The sequence below is a fragment of the Trematomus bernacchii genome, unplaced genomic scaffold, assembly GCF_902827165.1.
Source record: "Trematomus bernacchii unplaced genomic scaffold, fTreBer1.1, whole genome shotgun sequence".
Classification (NCBI taxonomy): domain Eukaryota; kingdom Metazoa; phylum Chordata; class Actinopteri; order Perciformes; family Nototheniidae; genus Trematomus; species Trematomus bernacchii.
In genome coordinates, this window is record NW_022987998.1 from 365,081 (window position 1) to 391,468 (window position 26,388).

At 39.8% G+C, this 26,388-nt stretch overlaps 1 protein-coding gene across 1 annotated transcript in view; it reads left to right on the forward strand.

Annotated features, from left to right (window-relative positions):
• si:ch211-186j3.6 (neural-cadherin) overlaps positions 1 to 26,388 on the forward strand; it is a 437,178-nt gene that overhangs the window by 234,262 nt on the left and 176,528 nt on the right. The window contains 7 exon segments of the mRNA XM_034117220.1: positions 3,203 to 3,346; positions 15,562 to 15,682; positions 15,928 to 16,090; positions 17,841 to 18,509; positions 20,114 to 20,305; positions 21,913 to 22,356; positions 23,135 to 23,465. Of these exon segments, the coding sequence (XP_033973111.1) occupies positions 3,203 to 3,346; positions 15,562 to 15,682; positions 15,928 to 16,090; positions 17,841 to 18,509; positions 20,114 to 20,305; positions 21,913 to 22,356; positions 23,135 to 23,465 (2,064 nt within the window).

Here is a 26,388-nt window from a genome sequence, read left to right on the forward strand (position 1 = left end):
CATAATGAATTTGACATCATGTCATTGAAATATTCTTACAACATATTCTACTGCAATGAATTTTCTAAACTAAGCATTATGCATGGCTGCTTGATTGTATTCACCTGTTAGCATTGAACCCATTCATTGGAAGGGCTTTTCTATTAAAATGAGTCAAAACAAACCGCAGTCGTTAACTTAAGACATTGCAGTTGAAGCATTTACATTTAATGCAGTTGCTACCAATGCAAATGGAAAATACTCGACCTTAATCAAATGAATGTAAACAAGAATGTCAGCCACCCAGACTTTTATATTCTCTAGTTATTTGAGATATAATGTGTAGTGGCACTTAAAAGAAGAGTTCACCGGTTATTGAACCAAACGCTATCATGGGAAAATGTAAACAAATGATTGCAGGAAGGATTTAGATGAAGTTAATATTAGAGCGTTAATCTAGTTTTTATTATGATGGTGGCTGCTGTTATACCGACTGAAAAAGAGGGCAAGCAGGAAAAAAAAAAGACGACAGCTGCTCTGTAGACTTCATTTAAGACCCTGAATCTTTATTCAAGGCAGCAATAATCTCTGTTTTCTTCTTGCCGTCTCTTCCCCACATCTGCTCATCTCTCCCTGCTGAATGACCAAAAGCCATCTTTCTCTTTCCGTCTGTCTCCCCCTCTTCCTCAGTCTCTCCATTTCCCTCTCATTTGCTGCCAGATGAAATGCATACATGCTCCAACGGTAGAATAGAGACGCGCGGAGAAGTGAACAGATGTTGAGACAGATGGGTGGATGCAGAGAGAGGTGTTGAATAAACACCAAGACAGACCAGGATCTATTTTTAATAAACATGATCATAGATTATTGACACATCCTCTCTCTAGGTTTAGCTCACTGTGACATTTGTGGTAGTGTTAACAGAAGTAAAATATTAAGCAGAGCGGAGACAAAGAGACCGCCGTTAAGCTTTGTGAGTTTTTATTTGTATTTTCTGTGTGGTGAATATTAGATGAGGTGGCACGAAGAAGGCTGGATGACAGGCAAATTAACAGATAGTTAACACGGAACCACACAGCAAAAACATAGCATCATCAAGTAAATATAATTGCAATTTCTGTCGATTAAAGTGGGAAGTAGACTAGTGTGAATGTTACTTAGCAATCTGTTAAGCCTGTGGTGGGAACACATCAGCAACACATCTGGAGGAGCTGTTAAAACCTAACTTTCTTCTTAAAGTGGGCTCAAACACACAAAAGAAAACAGAAATTATAAATAAGGTTTGCAAAAGAACGTATTGTTTTGCATTTAACAAAGGCGTAATACCAAACTATCCCCTCAGTCACTGATGAAATGGAGATTTATTTTCTTCCAAACATCATTAATAATTCATTTTCAAACGATAAAATTGATATAAATCTGATTTATTGCCAGACGCTCCTCAAATCAAAGGCTGTTCTTCCCCGACCTGTTCAGCTTCCTTGTACAACATCCCATCCTGCTCTCAAAGAAGTATTCTCAATGTCAGAAATACTTTTGTCTATTAAATGGTTGCAGTCTGAAAATCTATCTACTATAACTTGCTCCCATGCACGCGCCGGTTTATTATACTAAGTTCTAACTGTAAGGGAACTTCACTGAAATAAAAACTGTCAGAGGATGGTATCGTATCACTTACAGTTCCCTCTTCTAGAAAAACGTTATTGTAGTTAGATGCCTAAAATAATGTCTGTGGTAACACTGACTTAAAGAAATGTCACGTCTATTCCATGACATCAAATGTGTCAGTAAAGACGCACTGGTGAATGTCTGAAGCTGCTATGTGTCTTTGATACGGCGGTTGCTAACAAGCAGCTGAATGAACTACTTCATCACGCCAAACATTCACCGCATTTAGCTTAGCGATGGTGATGTGAAGTCATTAGAAAAACCCTCCTAAGAATCATATCCCTATTATGCACTCTGAGAATCAAATGGGTTATCTCATGAGTAATTTTATATTGAAATAGTTACTATATATTCATATATTTTTATTTGGATATAGTATTTATGTTACCATTTGCACAATCATGATCAATTGGATCAGTACAATGATCCATCTTTCAGTTTTTTGTACAGTATTATTACATACAGAATTGTTTTTTAACAGATATAAATAATGACGTTTTGTATCATGTGATCTGTGAAGAGCTTCCAAGTTGTTTTCTGTTTCTAACTACAGTAACAACACTTTGATATAGTGAAAACATTTCAGACAGTAATTATTCTGAACACCTTTTTTAATTCACAAAACATCACATTACTCAAAAGCTCCAAGGTGCAAACTCTCAAGTGGCATCTACAAGAAATACTGTACTAGAAAAAAAGGTGGAAGGCATGATAATTACTTTGTTTTTTATTAAACCTTGAACAACTGCACTAATCAAGTCACATCACAACAGGCGGCAGGATGTCTTGGTCACGAAATAACCTTGATAAACAGTGTTTTCACACTTTTACCAAGCCTTTCTGATGTTTACAAGCTGATGTGTGGGGTGTGGTTAGGTGTGTGAGTTCTAGTGGTTGAAGTGTCAAAGCATAAATGAACAGGTAGCATTATCAGATGAGAGGGTGGATCAGGCATGATCATGTCTTCTTCCTTCTACCTTTCTCTCCCTCTGACAGATTCCGAGCACGTGCGAAGGTCTGACATCTGCGACTTGTTTTGTTCTAGTTGCGAGGGGCTGCATTAGTTAGCGATCTGTGCCCTGAACTGTGGAGCATCTCTTCCGCCCTGGCTTAAATAATTGATCTCATCTTGAAGCGTGTGTTGCAAATTATGCTCGTTTTGATACCCATATCAAAGGAAGCTTAGTGTGTTAGGTTGTTCAACTACTGAGCCTTACACCGATGCCCCCAGGGCGCTTTGTACTGTGTTCAGCCTGCAGTCGGAAGCTGAGGGAAAAAAAATGTTTTAAAAAAGCTGGATTTAATGGTGAAAAAGACAAGAATAGTGGAAGCAGATTTAAAAGAGGTAGACAATGGCTGATGGAAGAAAAAAATAGATTTTATTTTTGTCTACATGACTTTCCTATCTGTGTATGTGTGTGCATGCTGCTAAAAAATGAATACATTGTTGCTATCCAATGAAAGATAGACAGATGTTTGTGTTCTTGTTGACAGAATAAGAACAACCTCATGTTTATCCTCTTTTTCTCTCTCACTCTGTCTTATCTATTTTCAGACACAGCGTATGTTCGTGTTTTCATCAGCGATGTGAACGATAACAAGCCAGCGTTCGCAAAGGCGTCCTATGAAGTCGATGTGGATGAGGACGCTGACGTAGGCTTCGCCATTCTCACCGTCAGTGCCAATGATGGGGATGAAGGTGGGTGGCGTGGATAATGTGTGTATTTATGTGTGAAGGAGGCGATGTAGATACAAAATGGAGAGTTTATAGGAGCACATTTACTAAAGCACACTGCCTAAGTGTTTATTTTTCCCTTCACTCGAGAAAAAACATTTCACTTTACTGCTTTTGTTCAACCCCTTTCATTCCGATGAGGGGAAACAAAGCTGTTGTCAACAAGTATGTTGTGAAAATGACAGCAATATGTCAGTCTAACCCGACGCGGTAGAAGGATCCTTTCAATGTAACCGTTTGATATTGAGAAAGAAGTTCTCAAGGGCTGAAATGTGCACTTCATACTACTTTGGCTTTTTTTCACTTTAGCCTTAAAAAGATGTTGAGTTGACCGCAGATGGTACATATCCTTGGAATCTTCAGACGTGGAGACATGGGTTTTTCAATATGTTTCCAACTTCCATGGCTTAATGGCAATATTTCTATTACCCAACAGTTGGAAAATGTATTGCACATATATGTTTTGTTTGTGATTTCACGAGTTCACTGTGGCAGAGCATAATATAGAAGTAAAGTGTCAATAACTACAATATAATCTCTCTAATAACATGGTGCAGAAAGGAGGGCTAAAACTGGAAATTAGTTAGCATTTTAGCACTACAGTTTGCTTGACGTAGAGTTTTTGGTTGGATGCCAGAAATAAGATCTGTGATTAACACAAACTTGAGAGATTTGGTTCTAAGACATGAATCCGTCAGTTAATACCCCACTTTTTTGAAGCTTTGATGTGTATATGTTGCTAATAAGTGGCTACATTTGACCACTAAATGTCACCAAGCCAAACATTAGCCGCCTTTAGCTTAGCGGTGACGACATGTGTCAGCCTGACATTTGCTTTCCAGTTCTATTGAACTACAATAAAAGTTGTGTTTAATATGAGTAGATTATCCTGCTCAACAAAACATGTTGCTATCACAAACGTGACAGAGCTTATCTTCTGCAATATTCCAAAATCCTATAGAGAATTCCCATTGGCTTTTTGTCAAAGGAGCCCTTGGGGTGATAACTTCAAGGTCTGCCTATAAAAATATGTTATCACTGCACCATTCTATTGTAAGTGTGCACATGATATTCCTATTGTCAAGACACTCCATGCAGTATTTCCTGAAAAGCGCTTTGAACAAACCAAATAGGAATTAACATTTTAACATCAGGTATAATTTAGTAATAACATATTTTTCCATTTTGGCTTGCACCCTATATTAATTACATAGGCCTAACAGATTGACCTTTCCAGTAAAAAAGCACTAATTAATCGACATGGTTAGGATCTGAGAGCTTGCCAATATCCCTCCTTACAAAGATTACGTTTTAATATATAACATGGCGAGACACTGGGCTGTTATGGCCAGAAGCAAACGTCAGCCCATGACAGAAAAGACAAAACCGTTTACCCCTCTGAGGACTGAATAGCTTCTCTCAAAGCCTCGCACTACCTTACACTTTCAAAAGGCATCTAGTAACTTGGTAGAGTTATTTTCAGAATATGACTAGTACTTATAGATGAACAACTAAATCAAAAGGGAAATAGCTCATTGTTAGTGACTGGGGCTAACAGAGGGGTTTCTACAGCAGACAACGAGAACAGAAAATGTCCCCACTTCATCAGACTAGAGAACATTTGGGGAAGTAGGTGGCTCTTTATTTAGCCGTCAAAACTAGAGAAATACAGTTAAGTCCAAAAGCCACTCCTCTTGTCTCTACCAGCTCCTAATACAACTATATTTTCGTCTAGACATGAGGGTTTTCTTAACCAGATAGTGCCAACTGTGCCCGTCCACCACACTGGATAGATAGTGTAGAGTGACTTCAATCAGGGCCTTTTTTTTTTTTAAATCCTCACTCTCACCTACAGAGCTTTGCACGGTCAGACTCCTGCTTATGTGGCCGACTTAATTCATCCTTATACAACATGCATTTATTGTCCTCATAAAAAGTTTGCACAGCCAATTGTCTTCATTGTTCACATCCAGTTCTACTACAGTAGTCTTATTTTCCCTCTGCATTTGTTGGTGTGTTATGGCAGCCACCTGTCGTCAGTAGAATAGTGTGTAAACCATAATCAGGAATATGTATTGCATTGCACGCTTGCATGATCATTCCCTTGCACAAAAACAAACAAAATAGGATTATATTCATAAAACAAATAGCTCAAAAAGATAAAGTTGGGACATGGAATAATGAACCTTTAGTATCGGAAATCATATTAGAATGGAAAAGGAAATGTACAGAGAAACCCAGACTGTAATATAACATGGTTTCCATCTAGCCCAAGATCTGCAAACTATTTTCACTTTTGAGTTTCAGTTGTCGTTCTTTGTTTGGTCGGTTTACTTTGTGTTTCTTAGTTATTCTCTGGAATGAGTTGGATGGACATGGACACAATAAACTACATATAGCATTTTAAATGTATTCTTCTGTTTTTATTTACATGGTATGTGGTTTTATATGATTCAATAGAACACTTCTATTTAAAAGGTCATGGCTTTGCTGTCAATCACTGCTAACAAACAGGAAGTCGAGCATAGTTGATCACAAGTAACTGCCAGGGCAATATGACTTTGTCTCTATTTTTATAAATGATACGACTAAATTTGGATTGCAAATACGCCCCAGTTTTATATATGAATTTCTTGGGAGGGAGAAAAACATCTGGCTTGTTTGAAAGAGACGGCGAATAACATCAGAGAACACGTCAATATGTCACAACATCTTTAAAGTTGTCTACATGTGTCCGTTGATGATTGGCTTTGTCAGTCATTGTTTCAGCCAGACTCTCTTTGCTCCCTTACACTTTTTCTTTGTTTTAATATAAATAAAACATATTGAATACCAAAGGAGATCCAAGTTTCTGGTGTGAAGTACAGTTCAAGTGATGATTCAGCAGCATATGCTTCTGTAAAAAACTATCTGGTGCATCTGGTATTACAGCAAAGCATAAAAGTGTGAGGGATAAAACAAGCTGCTGGATGAGTTCTATGTTTACCATCCAGGTGTTTTAGTCCTTTTTCATCCTTAACTTTAATAACTGCACCTTTAGTTCAAGCTGGATTTGTTAAACACTTTCCCTCACACCATCAGACTATACTTCGTACCTTTTATGTTGGATCAAAATGGTCTGACATCTCGGGCCCATCGTGTGTCTGTTATGGTTCACCTGTGAACATTGTACTTCCCCACTGTGAAACAAAACCTCTGTAGGTCAAAACTTTTAATCTCAATCAGATCCGATCAGATTTTGAAATCCCATTTTTTGTGATCCAGGATCAGACAACTCGGCCAGATTTTGTCCCAGTATTTCAAAGCAATTCAGGATAGGATCACCCTGATCCAGATTCAGACTTTTCAAGATGACTAGATCCTGAATATCAGTGCTTTAATCCTACCGATCTCCATCTAGTGGATATGAAGAATAATACAAGGAAGACAAGAGACCACGTTGCAGAGACATCTATTGTCCGCAATTACTTTTGAAAGGTGATGACAGATGATGGACTTTTCTTTTGTTGAAGATATTTTTTCTTTAATCTAAATTACATTTGTGATTGACAATCTTTGTTGTGATACTTTTATGAGCATGCACATTTATGTCATCAACATTTGGTTGAAAACAAAATAGGCCACCACAAACGTGACCAAAAAATGAAAAATAAAATTGATTTGCCATGAAGGCTAAACATTGTGTATTATTTCAGTTAACAAACTTTGCCATCTTATTTATAATGAAACATATTTTTAAATAAATTGTACAGTACATTTTGCTCTGGTAATCCACTGGAAATCCACCCCTCTGGTGGGATCAAGATAATCCAGTTTGTTGGGATCAAACTGATCCCAATCCTGTGTTGTGGGTTTGAACTACCCGTTTTGAAGATTTGATCCCCTGATCTGATCGGATATCAAAGTGATCCTAATCCTGTTTTTTGGTTTTGAACTACCCAAAATCCAAATCTGATTTGATCAGATAGGGATTACAAGTTTTGAACTCCTGGGCCCAGGATCTCAGAGAAATTATCTTCAAAGATCTCTATACCTTAACACATCTTTAAAGTGTTCTACATGTGTCCGTTGGTGATTGGCTTTGTCAGACTCTCTTTGTTTCCTTTTTCCTTTTTATAAGAAGTATTGAATACCAAAGCAGATCCAAGTTTCTGGTGTGAAGTACAGTTCAAGTGATGATTCAGCAGCATATGCTTCTATATATTACTCTTACAAAAAAAAACATGACTGCAAGAATACATCTGATCTGATTTGCATCTGGTATTACAGCAAAAGGTTTGTAAAAGATAATAAGACAAGTGCTAACTCATGTTGAAAAGTGTATTCAAAGGCTAGACTGGAATCACCCCTGATGGAATTTGACTTCAGTCTCCACTGTTGATGAGTTCTACTTCTAGCATCCAGGTGCATTAGTTATTTGTCTCCGTTAACTTTAATAACTGCACCTTCAGTAAATACCAAAGCAGATCCAAGTTTCTGGTGTGAAGTACAGTTCAAGTGATGACACAGCAGCATATGCTTCTATAAACATGACTGCAATAATACATCTGATCTGATTTGCATCTGGTATTACAGAAAAGATGTGTGACGGATGAAGGAGAAATCGCTCACTCATGTTAAAAGTGTATTCAAAGGCTAAGCCTGAAACACCCTGGCTGGAATTGAACTTGCGTCATCATGGTTGATGAGTTATACTTCTAGCATCCAGGTGCTTAAGTCATTTTTCTGCCTTAACTTTAATAACTCCCCCCTTAGATCAAGCTGAATTTGTTAAACATTTTTCCTCACACCATCAGACTCTACTTTGTACCGTTTGTGTTCGACCAAATGATTTGACATCTCGGGCCCATCATTTGTCTGTTGTACTTCCCCACTGTGAAGCAAAACCACACGTGTCATCATCATTCATACCAATTTAATTTCTCCCCCGAAAGACCCTAGGATTGGTTATCAAGCATCGACTGTCCAAACAAATTCTGCCTGTAAGCAAGTTGTTGAGAATCCTGTTTGAAAGCCAGAGCCAGTCGATATCGGTGCTCATAAAGGTCTCATTATCTTCCATTTAATGTCCAGGATCTCAGAGACATAATCTTTAAAGTTCTGCTCACCTCACTTTACCCCTGATTGACGTAACTAAGTACTCAGTGCTGATACCAGCTACTGGAAGTTTTTGCTTGGCACAGCAGTAAGTATCCATTTCACCTTTTTTTCAGATGCTATGAGAATTACACAGTTTATTTTTCATCTTATTTGTGCAACTTAGTGCAATTATTTTTGTGAATACGCCGCTGAGAGTTTCTGGCCTTGGTGTCACAGCTATACACACACAGAGGGCCAAACGTGGTGAGTGTGAAGGAGATCACTTTGTCAGGGAAATGGTCATAGTAATGAGAACAGGGAGAAGGATACATTGTGTATGTTAAGATAAAGGGAATAGGGAAGGGATTATCTCTTATATTATCTTGCCTTTATCATAGAATGCAGAAGCCCGCTGTGTGACTCAAAATGTCGCTGTGATAAATATACAGCTACACACACACATACAGAGATCTATCTGTTTACTGATTTATGTGAGTGTGAGAACCAGTGGTAGTCCGGAAAAAGGGTTATCACCACCGACTGAGAGACGGGGCTGTGTTCGTGTTTGATTGTTCTATTTGTGTTGCACATCGGGGGTTAAATTGATGGAAGATGGGAGGGGAGGGGAAGTAATGAGGACGATACAAAGCTTCATATCACCTGGTATGGCGGTAGCATATATGATGCATACATTAACTGCACATTACATGTAACATTGTGTAAACTCATGATTTGATGGCTATGTATATTATGTATATTTCAGCAGAGCAGGCTGGACCCAGTTGCAAGACAGAGAAGAACTTGTATTCCAGGTTATCCAGGCATGGCAAGGCAGAACAGAACCGAACAGAACTTTACCAAAAATAAAAAATACAAGGATCTGACAAACACAAACACTACATAAAGAACTAACCATAAAGACAAGACACTGCTGGGGAGGGCAGTCAAAAACACAGGGGCAGCAGATAGAAAGGATCAGACAGGAAGTAAATACAGAGCTAACACAGGGGGGAACACTATAACAGGAAACACTGACAGATCATGACAAAATCATTCCACAATAGTACAGGTGTTTATTCAGACATGTACTCAGTAAGCTTACAAAATGCAATTGTTACCTAATTGAAAACAGTAACTTAATTGTTGTATGGTACAGTTTGTATTTTCCTCATGGCCTTGCCTGTCGGGGGTTAAATCATATCTCTCTCTATTTTTCTCTTATAAAGTTTGCAGTTAAGATGCCGTAACATTTGGGTCCCTGACCAAAAAGTTGAAATTGGTTGACTCAGGGGAGGGCTACTTTCCCTTTAGGCAATGCTTTCTACCCTCCCGCTTTTACTAATTTGCTTTTCTGCTTCATTGTCAGTATCAATTGTCCTTAAAAAAACTGAAATTTGATATAGATTAATCGAAAGGGTGAAATGACAGAAAAAGTGTGAGAAACCACACAGAAGTTTCAATTGATGCAATGGTTATGCTAAAAGACGCCCACGCCCACGTCCAAGCCCACGCTCAGTGGCGGACTGGCCGGTACTGAAGTGGGCCGGTCGGAAGATGTGGGCCGGTCGGATAAGTCACTAGCACCCCCCCGTCGATAATTTACTAGCGGTATTTACTTGCGGTACCAAGGTGGGCCGGTCAATTACAGCAAATAGGCTTTTTGGCAATCACATGTTTATGATATATTTAGTTCAGCAGTATAACCTCTACATTAACACCACTTTAGGATTTTTGAAGTTTACATGCACAAACAAAATGCAAGCGTTAGGCTTCAAACAAACTACATCACGGTCACATGGCTGCTCATTATCAGCGCTAAGCTAAAGGCGGCTATCGTTCGGCGTGATGATGTTTAGTAGTTTCATTTAGTTACTTGTTAGCAACTGCCGTTTTTATGACACTTAGAAGTGTCAGACGTTCATGAGTGGAGTATTTGCTGACATATTTTAAGTTCAAATAAACGGAAGAATCCAGAAGTGGTAAAAGTCTTTCCGGGTTTTGGACTCATTGCATCACTTTATATATGCACCCTAATTTTTGGCTTATGAAAGTTTAATAAAAACGGAAGGAAAAATCTTGTGTGCTTAGGGAACCGCTGCTCTTAAGGCCGGATAAATAAATAAACATGTATATTTGCTACTCCTTGTGTTCTATATGATTCACATATAAATGCATTTCATAACAAAATAGTGAATCCATGTAGGCAGTGTAGCGACAGTCTCCTCTCTTTCTCAGACTGTTGTTTCTCAGTATCACATTTTCTGTTGGCTTATGTGAATGTGCAAGTGTTTCTTTGAGTGTGTGTGTCTCCTTTCCCCTCCCTTCTGCCTTGTCTTTATACTCCAGTTCCATTAAAGCACAGCACCAAGGGAGATGAAAAGAGTTTTGAAATTGGTACATCTGGGAAAAAAACATTAATTTTCACTCCATTTGTCTGTTTATTTTAAATGTATTACCCCTTGTGCTGTTTCTTTTGTCCTTTGGGTCTCAGCATTTTTCTAAATACTTAAGAGATTGAGACAAGTAGAAAAACACAGCAATGCAATTGCACATATCCCCCAATGTCTCGTTTAAAATGCCTGCAGACAGACGGTACAAAACGATGTGGATTAGTGCATTCTCCTCTCTCCTTCCTTGACTTTCATCTCACTAATAAGCTGTGAATCTCATCTCGTCTTCTGAGGTTTCTCCTTTCCCTTTCATATTAACATGAGGGCTGCTCGATTCAACCCTGATTGAGATGCAGACCTTCACTTTACCAGTAATTGCATTGAGGGGAACATTTTGTTGATCAGCATCTAATAGACTTTATTAAAGATGCGTTGCACAGCTTTAAAAAAACAAAACAACGTTATTAAGTGAGTTGGGGAGAGAACTTTTGAGATAAGGGGGAGGGGGAACTACACAGAGATATTATTCTAGATTGCTTTGTAGAATAAATGATTAATTATTCAATAAAGATCTCGACAATGTGTTAGTGTTTTTGTAATGCTATTTACACTTGTGAGTATATCTGATGAGATTTTAAGATGTTTGTGCAACACCATGCAAAACAATAATCCCCCTTACCAATACTGTGTTATATTAAATTATGTACTTTCATGTTGATTTCCACAGTTAATGACTTTATCATGTGTGTGGTGTTTTCACTTTTTCACGCAATTTAATTATATAGCACAGTTTCAACACCAGGAAATGTGATGTGCTTTACAAAAAGAACATTTAAAGCATTAAGATAATACATTTTAAAAAAACATTTTAAAATGCCAAGCAAATACATCTGTGTTCGGAAAAAAAAGGATGTTGTACAAGGTACAGAACATCTGAGAGAAAGTGTCCCACTTTTACAAATTTCCCGGATTATTATTATATTTCTTATTCTGATGTTCCCAACCACTGCTTCATCACATGCACTTTAAAACACAGGAAAGGCTTAAAATACAAATATAAAATAAAATACATCCTGTCTTGTATCGATCTTATTGACACTTGCAATGCAATTAGCTGTAGTATTGATATTTTCACATCTAATCCCATTTGTCATGCTTAATAGCCTCTTTATTGCTGAGCATGGCCTGCATATTGCCATATCAATGGCACTTATGTGTATCTCTGCATACCTCTTTGTCAAAGTAAACACCATCAAATTGAATTCCATCACATTTCTCTGCTGCGTTCAATTGAGCTAAGGCCCTTTTGCCACAAATGGAAGACACTAGATGTAAATCACTTGTAACATAATAGAAGTTATTCAGGAACACAACCTGACAACAGCATTCAATGTTAAAACTGACATACCGTAGACACTTTTCATCGTCAACTCTAGAGCTCAGTGTTGTTTTCTAGACAGTATGGTAATGAGGCTATGCTAAATTAAGCTTGTGCACACATCCAGCAGTAAATGCAGAGTGTACATGCTTCAGCACACAGGACCTCATACTGTAGGTAGTAGGTACCCACTGTGAAGTCTCTGGGGATGTTCTGCTGTTTGAACCCGTCCACCATTAACACACTTCTACTGGCTATAGCCTTAGCCATCCAATGTCTCTCATGTTCTACCAAGGGCCACATCTGACAGAGAAAGCTAATGCATAACATTATTACCAGTGTTTCAGAGAGGATCGCTCCGCTAATAGTATATATTTTGAGACTAGTATGTGCCTTGTGTTTTTCTCTAGCACACCTAGGCGATAAGTGCTCCAGTCTTTCTGGATCCATATTACACCTTTAAAAACTGAGCCACAGCCCCCCCCCCCCGGCTATATAAATCACTATAGGTGCTCAATGTAAAGATAAGAAACATGATTTATCTCAAATGTAAGAGAGTGACCAGCGATTCGGAAGTATTATGATACTTGAGCTTAACATTTAGTTATTTGTTAATATGGTAATTGTTATAAAGAATTATGAATATTTATCAGTGCATTTACAGTATCCTATGCAAAGCTACAGATGCACATATGTATATGTCTAATGCTTTATAGACATGGGAGTCATGGAAAGTTTTACCAAACTGTGTAATCTTTGGGGTTATAGTTTTCAATTCGATATTTATCTCAAATCTGAGGTTAAATAAACCGATGTACATTCTTTTATTGTTGTTCTTTGTTTCCAAATATGGTCTACCTTGAAATAAAATGGGAATTGTTACCTGATGTTGATTATTTAATATACATGTGACCAGGGCCGTATCCAGGATTTCCTAAATACCGAGGTCCAAACATGTTAGGGGGTTTTGGGGGTACCCCCCGAGATTTTTGGGATTTTCATAGTTAGGTGCTTTTTAAGTCCTGTGGGGGGTCACAAATGGGATAATATATCGATTAAATTATTTTTGAAAGTGTAATACATAAGAATCAGTTGATTGTTACTATTAATGATCTGGACATGCAGAAGAGGCTAAAATGATCACAAAACATTGTCAACATTCATTTTCCATGTCTCTCTCATTTCCATAACCTGCAGCCTCTCTTCCATCTTCTTGAGTCTCTCTGTCTTCTTCCTGTTCATTACTCTCTCTGTCCTCTACTCTTTCTCTTTGTTCAATCTCTCCCTCGTTGTTCACTTTTTGCTCCTCCTCACTTGTCGCTCCTGCCAGTGAATTAAAAGCAATTCAGCAATTTAGTTAATTTCACTTGTTTGTTTGCATTATTTATTTTTATTTAAATCTGTTTTGTTTGATTCTCAAAAGAGAACAAAGATGTAAGCAAATGGTGTTTTATACAATTGTATGTTATTATGACATCATAACTGCAATAGATGTATGTTATTTTAAAATGATGCCTATTGTCTATATTGTAAATTAAGACTATTGTTATAGATAAATAGATAGATAGATAGATAGATAGATAGATGGATGGATGGATGGATGGATGGATGGATGGATGGATGGATGGATGGATGGATAGATAGATAGATAGATAGATGGGGTTATTAAGCCTATACTGTACATTCTTTTGTGTGACTTTACCTGCAGTTCCTCCCTGACTTCCATCACTTTCTCTCTCTCTCTTTCTCTCTGTCCTGTCTCTTCCTTACCAAAGCTGAGCGTCGACTGGCGTAGTCTTTTCATTATATCTGAGTCAGTGTAAAAAGAAAACAATACAATGTTATATCTTCAATGTTTTACTCAAATTGAAATGAAAGAAAAGCATTACAACGTTTGTTAAAAGGTAATCCTTCTGACATTGGATGAATGTAATTAACTTTAGCTCTCTAGCTAGTTTATTCACGCAATTTAAACCAAAGTATAGCCTATAGCTGCAATATAAGTTAGTGTGCATGTTGTCGGACGTCCACTGACTAACGTATAGCATTCACACAGGATCTGCTGGTCATATGATGTCCTGATGAACAGGAACACAAGCAGCCCGCTGGACTCAGATCTCTAGATACCTCATCACTCCGCTGCTCCGGTACAAGTCCGGGCTGCGGTGGTTTGTTGATATATGTCGTCTTTTTCTGTTTGCTTTAACCGAGGCTACGTAGTTATGCAGCGCCCCCATCGTCAGTAAATGGAAGTACTACAAAGAACCCCGTTTAGTGCAATTATTTCACAAGTTTTGTTATATACACAGCTCGAAAAATATTACCGAGGTCCGGACCTCGGTGACCTCAATGGTGGATACGGCCATGCATGTGACTGTTGAATGTCAGCTCTTCAAGTTGTTTTTGGATTGTGTCTGGTGTGAAATCGATGATAATGAGTTGGCTGATCTCTGACTGCTATTCCAATGCAAACGGTGTAGTGTTCACCTTAGTGAGGGCAGAGGCTGCTTGTTCTTTAATGACCGCTAACCATCACAACAAACCAAACCCTGGATATCTGATTTTACTCTGCCAGCTAAAGCAGATTGATGCTATCTATCTCACTAAATGGAGACTGATTGGTGGATTGGCAGAAACAGACAGCAAAGGATTAGATGGGGACTTCCAAACCACCAGAGCTCTTTCATGTTACAAATACAAGATATAAGCTTCTGGCCTTTTATATATTTTTTCATACCATGGCTCCAATACCACACTAATGTGTATGTAACGTATGACACTTGCAACTAAGGGTGCGTTTCACTTCTCTTATTTTTCATTTCCTCGCTCCTCGGTCTCGGTATCACCGGAAGTTGATGTGTCTGCGCCATCTTGAGTAGCGTCCCAGTGGCCTTATTTGTGCCGGAGGATCGAGGAGCGAGGAGCGATAACGGAGGAGCGATAATCGAGAAACTACCAGACCATCCTCCGTTGAAATCCTCATACACTCGCCCCGCCCCCTTACTGTGTATCGCTCACTGATTGGACGATGCAGCGCATGCACTGATCTGGCTGCTGTCAGACGATCAGCTGTGCGGCGTCATCACAAACGGACGTCGCTTCACGTGACGCTTCGGAGGAAACGACGTCCCATTGCTCTTAAAACTAATTTCCCTGCTTCTCGTGGTTTCCTTGCGTCTCTCCATGCTTCCCTGGTGGGAGGGACTAGTCGCAGGGAAACGACGCAAGTGAGGGACGCAAGGAATCAATTTAACCGAAGTGAAACTCACCCTAAGACTAATTTATACAATCTGTCATGCATTCTTTAACCTCCATCTTTTCCTGTTCTGCAGGAGGAAACGCTAAGCTGCGCTACCAGATCACATCAGGGAACACGGGAGGGGTGTTTGATGTAGAACCAGAGGTGGGCACTATCTTCATCGCCCAGCCGCTGGACTATGAGCAGAACAAAAGGTAGGACACACTCCAGGGTACAATCCTTTGAAATATTAAAGGTTCTTTTTTGACTCAAGTTCAAATATGTTGTGTTATTTCCCCTGTTGTATTATTTTTGTTCCTGGCACTATATATGCTAAAGCTTTAAACTCCATTTCTGATACAATAGTTTAAGAGTTTAAGAACATTTCAAGTAAGTGTTTTTACAAAGCAATTGGCCTTACTTTGTGAAAGCTCCTGACAAAGCTGATACTCCTGCTCAGGTACAAGCTCCATGTCCTGGCTTCAGATGGAAAGTGGGAGGATTACTCGACTGTGACGGTGAACGTGGTCAACAAAAATGACGAGGCTCCGGTGTTCACCGTTAACGAATACTACGGCAGCGTTACAGAGGAACTGGACGGATCACCGGTGTTTGTGTTACAGGTACTTTTCAAGTTCATATTCAGCTGAAAGGTACACTTTATGAGAGGGTTTGCAATAATCTGTTTACTGCGCATATTTCCTGTGTTATCACCAAGGTGCAACTTCTGGGACTAAAAAGGGAAGCCACCGAGTATAGCCAGACTGCTCTTGTTGAAAAAGATCCCGATTCTGTAGAAGTCTATGAAGAAATGACACTACTTCTTACATTAAAGCTTTAAACTCCATTTCGGATACTTCAAATCAACAATAGTTGAAGAGGTAAAGGACATTTCAAGTAAGTGTTTGTACAAAGCAATTGGCCTCTTACTTTGTGAAAGCTCCTGACAAAGCTGATACTCCAGGGCTGGCTTCTCTTGATGAAAAAGATGTCAGATTGTGTAAAAGTCTACGAGAAAATGACCCTACTAGATACATCTGAATTTGTTCTTACCATGATTAAGCTCTATTACATTAGACTAAATACTCTATAGATAGCCAGCAGGGAGCGACTTCTCTTGTTGAAAAAGATGTCAGATTCTGTAGAAGTCTATGCACAAAATGACCCTACTTCTCATTTACCTCAGTCAACATTTTCCTAAGGGATGTATGATCTCAATTGCTAGTTTAAAAGCTTCTTCAATACAGTAAGATGTTCAGTTTGCGAATAGTTGTTAAGAGTAAACAAGACTGTATGAGTGTATACTTAAGTTTGTGACCTTCAACTCTTTTAAAATGTTTGGTTTTAAGTTTGCGAAAGTCATTTGTAACATTTTGATCCCCTGCTAAATGTTTTCTATAAGCGGCTGATTGAAGGTCTGTATCAATTGAATAGAAATAGCCAAAGAATCAAATGCTTTCATGCTATTCTGTCTGAAATGAAGAAACCTTTAGAAAAAGTACCAGACATATTGAGTTGTCAATCTTCCTGTTATAAGAATGCAATGTCTAGCATGCATAGCAACAGTAACAAAGTGGAAGTGGAGCTTTATGAACAATCAATTGCAAACGGAACTAAAGGCCTTAGAATGAATAGTTTCACATTATGATAAATGTTCTAGCCTTGCAAATATCTTAAAGCCTTACTTATTTGTATGAGTAAAAACCATGTCTGGACTTGGTTCAATCTGTTTTGCATTATTATGTCCTGAGCAGAAAGAGTCTTTTAAGTATCATCTTTAATTGATTTTTAGTTTTCATTCATTTCATATGATGTAGCTGGATGTGGGCGGTTGCATGATGGCTAAAGCTTTCCCCCTGAAGCTATGTCTGTCTTTCTTTAAATCGCTTTCTTTGAATTAAGCTGATGTTCTTTACATTGCCACAGTTAAGATCGGTTGTAGATGTATACATCACTCTGAATTTGTTCTTATAATTATTTAGCTCTATTGCATTAGACAATATAGAGGCCCTGCTTCTCTCTACGTATGTAAGAGCACATCTCTCACTCTTTTAAAGTTAATTTTGGCTCTACATCACACTGCAATTACCGCTGTGCTAAATTGAAGCATCTCTGGGCTGCCCAGGGTGTAATTGCTGTTGATGTGTTGAGTGAGAAGAAGCAGTCAGGAAGAAGAGAGGTGGGGGTGAGGAGGTTGGATTTCTGCCAGGCTTACCTACCGGAGACTTTACTAACTACACAGAGCTGCTCTGAAGTGCTTCCAGTCAAGATATCACACCAAGTCAGCAGCATTTCAATAATTAAATAGTGGAGAAAAAGAAGTGATTACACTCTCATCACCCTCTCTGTGTTGCTGTGTGTTTGATGTTGTAGGTTACAGCATCAGATCCAGATAAAGATGCTGACCAGGAGGCCCTGCGCTACTCTCTCCATGGCCAGGGTGCAGAGAGCGAATTCATAATCGATGAGGTCACAGGGAAGATCTACGCCCAGCGGACACTGGATCGCGAGGAGCGTGCCGTTTGGCGTTTTGTCGTCTTGGCCACGGACGAGGGCGGCGAAGGTCTGACGGGCTTCACCGACATCATCATTAATGTGTGGGACATCAATGACAACGCGCCCATCTTCACCTGCGCCCCAAGCTGCCTCGGAGACGTTGCGGAGAACTCTGTCGTGGGGACGTCGGTGATGGAGATGACGGCCACCGATCTGGACGACTCGGCGGTGGGCCAGAACGCCGTGCTCTCCTACAGGATTACCGGGAGTTTAGACGCCACAAACGTGGAGGTGGGAGGAGTGCCTACCTTCTCAGAAATGTTCACGATCAATCCCACCACTGGGACCATCACTGTGGCCATGGGAGGCCTCGACAGAGAGCAGGTGGAGTCCTACCTCCTGGTGGTGGAGGCCAGAGATGGCGGAGGGATGATGGGAACTGGAACTGCTACCATTCAGATCAAGGATGTGAATGATCACGCTCCGAGATTCACGGATCGCTCCTGCATGACAAGGATCTCTGAGAATGCAGAGGTCAATGCAGAGGTGAGTCAGAACTATAGATGTTAGCCACAGAAACCAAATATTTTGATTTATTTCAAATTAACTCCGCAAAATAAACATTGGATTTGGTGGTGGAAGATATTCTTCATGATTCTATATATCCCAAAAGACAACAAATGCAGAGTAATACCAGAAACTTTAAACAAAGTAATGGGAGCAGTTTGCCTTAGACGCAGAAAAGCTTGCATTTACAGTAACACGAATCGTAGCACTACGCATTGAAGATTTCAGTTACAAAACTAAACCTTTAAAGGTAACTGTGGGGGAAACTTCTGAAGCAATTGGAGTCAGGACTCAGAGAGACACAAGGAGAGCTGGAGCTTTGATGGCAAACACTGACGGTTTATTTGGAGCTTCAGCCGGAGAATTCACGAGACATGTCACGGGCCACGATCTGACCACACGGTTGAGATGCCACAATCAATTCTGAAGACCCCTCCTGTAGCTCCAGGTTTGAACTAGTTCAGAGTGTAATAATCAACATTCTTCAATAGATAGACTAAACAGCTGAGGACACTGAATCACAGTTGTTGTCGCTTATGGCTCGGGGTCATCTACACCCCGAGAAGGATGTGTTCCAGGTGTCCCAAAACAATAACTATCTCTGACAGAGAGTTGCCCGGTCATAAACGTGGTAACATCAACAATATGCTAGGGCAGCCCCTCCTTATGGGAGATAACGGCTGCTCAAGGTTGGTCAGCTGCGTCAGAGGGCGAAGGAGGACATGCAGGGCAAATTATTCCCCAACAGTAACTCTCTTCTCATTTTAAATATAAGTTGTGTGATTCTTAGAAAATGCATATCTTGCTAGATTTGTAGAATAAAACAGCTGATGTCTGACATCAAAAATGGATTATGGGCAACTGTTTAAGCAAAATAAACCGAGAGAGCAAAGACCTCCACTAGGGCCAATGGTGGATCCTCATGCTCCTCGGTGGTCTCATTTTCCAAATTAGGAAGTCATTCTTCTGACTTTGGTGCATTCATGTGCTTAGTGTGAAAACAACAAGGGTTCTAGTAAGAACAGTTGTTGTATTTTATTGATCAGAGCATTTTAAGAACATCAATTCTGGAATTGTTGATACTACTTGAAGGGCGTATACAGGATTTATTAACAAACTCATTTTTCCAATTTGCTCACTTGAATGGCCTTTCTAACAATGTTAGCGAAAGCGAAACATCATTTGTGTTCCGCCCTGAGATTTGGGTCGCTCCAAAATTGAAAGGTTTTTTTCCCCTGGGCCATGCTACAACCTTCCAGCATGTTTCATAAAACATCGGGGCCAAACAGGCAAAGAAGACAGCCATCCCAAGCTCAAAACATAACTTGGCAGGGGGTAACAAGAAAGAACGAAAAAGCATTTTGAATGCTTGGACCTATTTTCCATAGAAGAGCTGTTGCAGCCATAATAAAAAAACACAGAGTTTTGCTATCTTCACAAATCTGAATACACATTAAAGGGATATGTTTTCCATCACTGCAGATATGTGCAGCTTGCATTCCTTTTTAGCTTTATGTTTGTCATTTATGTATCAAGAAGCCAATAATCCCAATTATTCGCATGATGTTTTTGCTTGTTTTAAGGTCCTGGAGATTGTTGCAGAGGACAGAGACACTGGAGAAAATGCCCAGCTGACCTTCAGTGTTGTGGCTGGAGACCAAGAGCAGAAGTTCTACATGGTGAGTCACAAGCAGGAGCAGCGTGGCACCCTGAGGCTGAAGAAACGTCTCGACTATGAACGACACAGCGAGCAGAGGTTCAACCTCACACTGAAGGTATGTGGCAGCTGTTCCTAGAAAGAACCCTCTGAAGGTTACTTTAATTCTGCCAATCAGAGAATGTCACTTTGCTTTTGTGGAAGGAACCTTCAGTGAAGGCTGCGCAGCATGTGTGAAGGGGATAAAGAGAAAATAAGAAGCCAGATGATGACAGTGCAGTGGTATCAGAATGTGAAATGGATTGTAATTGGAATCTGATGTTTGGGTACTTTCACATGTGGTATGTCTCTGGAAGAGTTTGAGCAATTGTGGAAACTGATGAGAAGAAATGTTTTGGGAAATGTTTCGAGCATTCACCTCATTAATTGTTTTTGTTCAGTATTCTAAAACCTTCAAATCAAGTCAGTGCCTCTGTCAAAAGCAAAGACGTAAGACTTTCTAGGCGAGGAGAACTCTAAAGTCAGTCACAGAAGTTGTCACATGTCAGCTACAGACAAGAACTCTAAAGCTTCCAGAGACAACTTTTCATATTTGAGGCAGTGAGAGGAAGCTGTTGGGAAAGTACCAGGAATCATCTGCAGAATACTGTTACATCTTGCAGTTCATCTTCCTATACTGCTTTAGAACAAAATACAGTAAATCATTTTCTTTTGATTAAGTAATAATACCACTGTGAAGAATCTGACCTAAGTACAACAAGTATTAACATCTAAATATACTAGCAGCAAAAGTAAAAGTACTACCTAACAACAAATATAAGATCATTATGTAAAAACATCTGATATATTATTTAATTACAATAATTAAAGGTAGGGTAGGTAAGTTTGAGAAACCGGCTCGAGATCGCTAGAATTTGAAAATACACAACCGGAGAAAATCTGCCACTTCCTTATAGAGGCCCTCCTCCAACACACACGAACGTGCACATGACCAATGAGGGCACGAGATAAGTTTGTGCACAGATGGAAGTCTGACAGGCAGGTAGGCCATCCAGTTATTTTAGCCGGGCCGGCTAAAATGATTGGTCGTGCTTTTTACAGTATTACGGCTTCCACAGATGACATTTTTTTATGGATTTTTTGTCAAAGCACTTAAGATATTCATTGCTATCGGGATGTTAAGAGCATTCCATGGAATATAACAAAAAGTGTATCTCGAGCCGGTTTCTCAAACTTACCTACCCCACCTTTAAGAGAACAAGACATCCTCTGTCCACAGACCTATGTTTCAGATAAGGAAATGTATCCCCAAAAAACGTAAAAAAAAATAACATTCTCCCATTTTCTAACAATTGTGAAACCTCAAGCACATACCCAAACAGAGGGGTCTCTCTCCCAGTAGATACATAAATATGTACATTCATGTGTACAAAATAACAAACATAACAACATCAGAGTAAAGACAGTGAAATTAAAAACCTTTCCTTCGCTGTAATGTTGCAGCTTGTGAAGGTTGTTGTTATGTAAACCTGCATTTAATTCTACAAAGTAACTAAAGTTACCAAAGGATTGTTGTGGATTAAGTATAAAAAGCACGAACTGGGGATTAAAGTACCTTAAATTTGTAATTGAATACATTAATTGAGTAAATGTACTTGTTGACTGTACTTCAGTTTAATTTCAGGGTACTTTGTTTGAGTTCTTGAGACTGTGCACCTGTTTCAGGTTGAGGACCTGGACTTCTCCAGCCTCCTGCACTGTGTGGTGGAGGTGGAGGACTACAACGACCATGCTCCCGTCTTCATTCCTCACCTCCTGTCTCTGGCCCCTCTCCCTGAGGACATCAGCGTGGGGACCAGTGTGGCCCGGCTGGTGGCCAGCGACTCTGATTCAGGCCAGAACCGCGAGATCACCTACAGCCTGACAGAGGACTCAGACCCTGAAGGGCTCTTCACCATCGACCAGTCGGGTGTTCTCTCCGTGGCCCGGCCTCTGGATCGAGAGAAGATAGCACGGCATTCCTTGGTTGTCATGGCAACGGATCATGGGGTTCCACCTCTAACAGGCAGCGCCACTGTCCAGCTGCCACTGTTGGATGTAAACGACAACGGACCGGAGTTTGAGGCGGCGTACTCCCCAGTAGTCTTTGAGAACGTGGCAGGCCCACAGGTAGGTTTGGCTGGGTCTGATGTCAAGTCAACATGCTGATACAATCCTTTGCTTTGGTTAATAGAAAGCTAGAAGAAGAATGTTTTTTAGGTAAGGGATAACATGCAGCACACTGCAGCATTACAGCCAATGGAACCCAGGCAGGGTGAACTAAGAATGATAGGATAGCTTTCACTAAGTACAAGTAGTCCATTTTTCTGCAACTACTGCAACGTAACTTCAAATGACTGCAGCACTGATCGAGGTTTCCTGACCCGTAACTGTCCGTCTGTTACCCTTTTTTTTTCCTATTTGACCAGAACTGTCACAGTCCATACCATCTTCATGTTAGTGTTTACTTCCTGTCTGCTTTTTTCTATTGTTCCCTTTAGTGTTTACTTCCTGTCTTCTTCTGCTAAATTCTCTGTCTTCCAGCTCTCTGTCTTTCAACCTATTTTCTTCTCTTGTGCTCCTTTATTGTTCTTTTTTCTTTTGTCTAGCCATCATGAATTCAGAGTTTCAAGCTCTCCACAAATGTAAAAGTGAATATTCAAAAGGTACTCCATGGTGTTTTCCAACAAAGGAAAACGAATGTGTTTTTTGGCCACAGCTGATCTATTGCTATGACTACAAATAGTCTCTTGTTTAGAGCGTTTTTAGAAAGTGTCTGATATTGAAAAAAAGCAGACGGCTGAATGTCTAGATTGACCAATTACAATTGAGATTTCACCTTTTACCGAGAATGAAACAATCAAACCTTTGTAACCCACAATCCCTCACACTCTTCCTTCTTGTTTAGGTAGTAAGAATGAACCAAACGTCGACTCTCCTGCGGGCTGTGGACCGGGACTCCCCAGAGAACGGTCCGCCCTTTCACTTCACAGTCCCCCCCGAGTATCGCCATAGCAATGATTTGTACCTCCAGGACAACCTAAACGGCACCGCCACTCTAACAGCTCTGAGGACGTTTGACCGCGAGCGCCAGAAAGAGTTCCTCATCCCTATTATCATGAGTGACAGTGGCCATCCAGCCAAAACAGTGACCAGCACCTTAACCGTGACCATCGGGGACCAGAATGATCACCCACATGTGGCAGGGGAGAAGAAGATTTTCATCAATAGTCACAGAGGTGAGATCTCCAACTTCAGGATGTACCGTTCGAAACACAAGAAAAAGAACTGACTTCGCTACATTTGTCTAACTGGTCTTAATCAAATTATTTAGGTTTGAGGTAATTGTCAGTCTCTGTAGGTGAAAGTGATACTGCCAGCCAATGAATTCCTAATCAGAGCTCGGTAATTAACGCACACAGGCACACACCATTTGTTTTGTGCCTTTCACCTCTGCCTCAACCACCCACTGTCACCACATTATCTTTGTCCGGATGATCGGTTGTTAGTCGCAATGACTCCCATGGTGCTATTCTAAGGGTCACAAAGGCAAGCTGACATTAATTTAATCACAGCTTTAATGTTTATTCGTCTGGAGCTTATTGTCTTTGAGTTTAAGGATATAAAACCAACCACTTACTCCAGTATCTGCTCTCAGACTACAGTCTATTTGTATCACAAAAAGCCTGTGCCAAATTTCCAGGATTTTGAATTAAAAAAAAATTGGCAATAATTGATGCAATAAATGATGTCTTTATTGGGCATACACAGCAGGATGAAATACACTTTAATACATAAAATAACAATCAACGAATCAGAAAAAAAAAAAATCATTCTCCATCATCGATGTCAACAAAAACTTGGAGGCTCATTAGTAATGTTTTCTTTTTTATACCTTGTCCATTTTTCCCTATCTTTTGTCAAAAAATATTTACTTGATTTTGAAGTGACATGGTTATTACTTCCATGATATATATTTTATTTACAAGATCCTTCCATTTACAGTTTATGAGGTTATCATTTGTGACTCAAAGTCCTTTTAATTTACTTGGATATTTCTACTCTTGCTACTATAAATAGTCATGAGCAGAGATGGGGTCGTTACTAAAAAAAAGTAATATATTACATATTACATATTACTTTAAAAAAAAGTAATATATTACACTACTTCGTTACTCTCTACATAAAGTAACTCGTTACTTTACTCGTTACTTTACTCGCAGGGCCGGCCCGCCCCTCCCTACAGGCAGATCACGCAGACTGCTAAAGTTTCAAATGTTCTCTTTAGTTCAGTTTCCATTGTCGCATAAGACTGATCCAGATAGCTCTGACTATGGCTGTCCTCTGTCTCCTGCTATCTGTATTTTGCGCAGTATATCTCTGAACGATGCGATGGTGATTCCACTGTGCAAATGGGCAACATTACCTCTACTATGAAGGATGCTACAAGCCTGTCCATCTCTGCTTTGGTTACCGGTCCTCCAAATTCTAATTTGTGCCGCTTCGGAGTCGGCGGCGGCGACTCACAACATCCTCACTCTGGGTTCGGGGGTTCGGGGGTCCGGTCCTTAGCTATTAGCTTCACCTTAGCATGTGTTCTTTGCAGGTGTTTGTTGAGGTTTGACGTGGTGTTTACAGCAGTGGATAACAGCTTCTGGCCTGGACACAGTTTGCACCTCACCGTCACATTCCTGTCTATTCTTCGGACAAACTCAAAATAATGGGCATACCTCCACCTCTCGAAAGTTATCGCTGACTCAGCCATGTTTATGCAGCACTGCACGTGGAGATGTGGACGCGCGAGTCGCGCAGATTACGTACATATAAACCTGCGGCGGAAACCCCTCTTGTCTGTCAGTGTGATTATGACTGATTTTATAAAAGTAACGAAGTAACGCGTGTCGGGGCAATGTTAGTAACTGTAGTGTGATTACTGAATTATAAAAGTAACGCGTTACACTACTCCGTTACCGACAAAAGTAATATTATTACACCCAACTCTGGTCATGAATCATATATTTTTCATTTAATCGTTTATTTGAATAGGGACAATGTACATTAATGAACACTTTAGACAAATAATGCTTCAAGTGTAAATATGCCGGATTTGAGCTTTGAGCTAATTTCCATCCGTAGTCCCTGACATACAACATATAAGAACATGACATTTGTAAACATAGCAAAAAATAAATACATGATATGCAAAAGAGCAAGAGCAGCACACACAAGTATTTACCACATGGCAGTACACTATAGCAGCAACGACATATTAAGTGCAAGAGATGATACAAGAGATGCCTAGTGCAGCGCCAGTGTCTTTTTGTGGATAAATTCCCCTAAGGGGGGGGGGGGGGGGGGGGGGGGGGGGGGGGGGTGGCAGTCCATGTAAACATTTATAAATAAAGCACATATTTTTAAAAGACTTAAAATTGTCAAAGCTCAAGAAATTGTGTTTTTTTAAGGATGGTACAGTGGTGGTATGAATTTGTCTTTCTGTCAAACACCTTGATAGCTCTCTTGTACAGCTGTTCTATGGGTTTCAGGGTTGTGGCACAAGCAAACGACCAGTTTGTCAAACAGTATTCAATGTGGGATAGAATCATACAGTGGAGGTATGACTTTGCAGCATTGACAGTTAAGAAGGGTCTAATTTGTTTAAAATGTTGCAAGTTGAATTTAATGGTATTGGATACTTTCTTAATATGTTTCTTAAAAGTCAAGTTTGAGTCCATTATGACTCCAAGATACTTGAAGTGGGAGACTAGTTCTAATTCTGCTCCGTTTAAAAACACATTGGATCCTTCGATTTTGACTGGTCGTTTACTGAACATCATGCATACTGTTTTTTTTGCATTTAACTGTAAGCAAATGTTGTTCAGCCAGTGTTGGACCTTGTCCAATGCTTTTGAGAGACAAGATGCAATCATTTCAGTGTTCTTCCCGTGTATAAAGATGACCGCATCATCGGCATACATTTGCACATTCAACTCAGGACATACATTAGGCAAGTCATTCATGTACAGTGAAAACAGTAATGGTCCAAGAATGGAACCTTGTGGAACCCCAACAGGGTTCCACAAGGTAGGGGGATTTGGCTCCGTTGACCAAAACACACTGTTTTCTGTTCGATAAGTAAGACTCAACCCACTGTATTGAATCTGC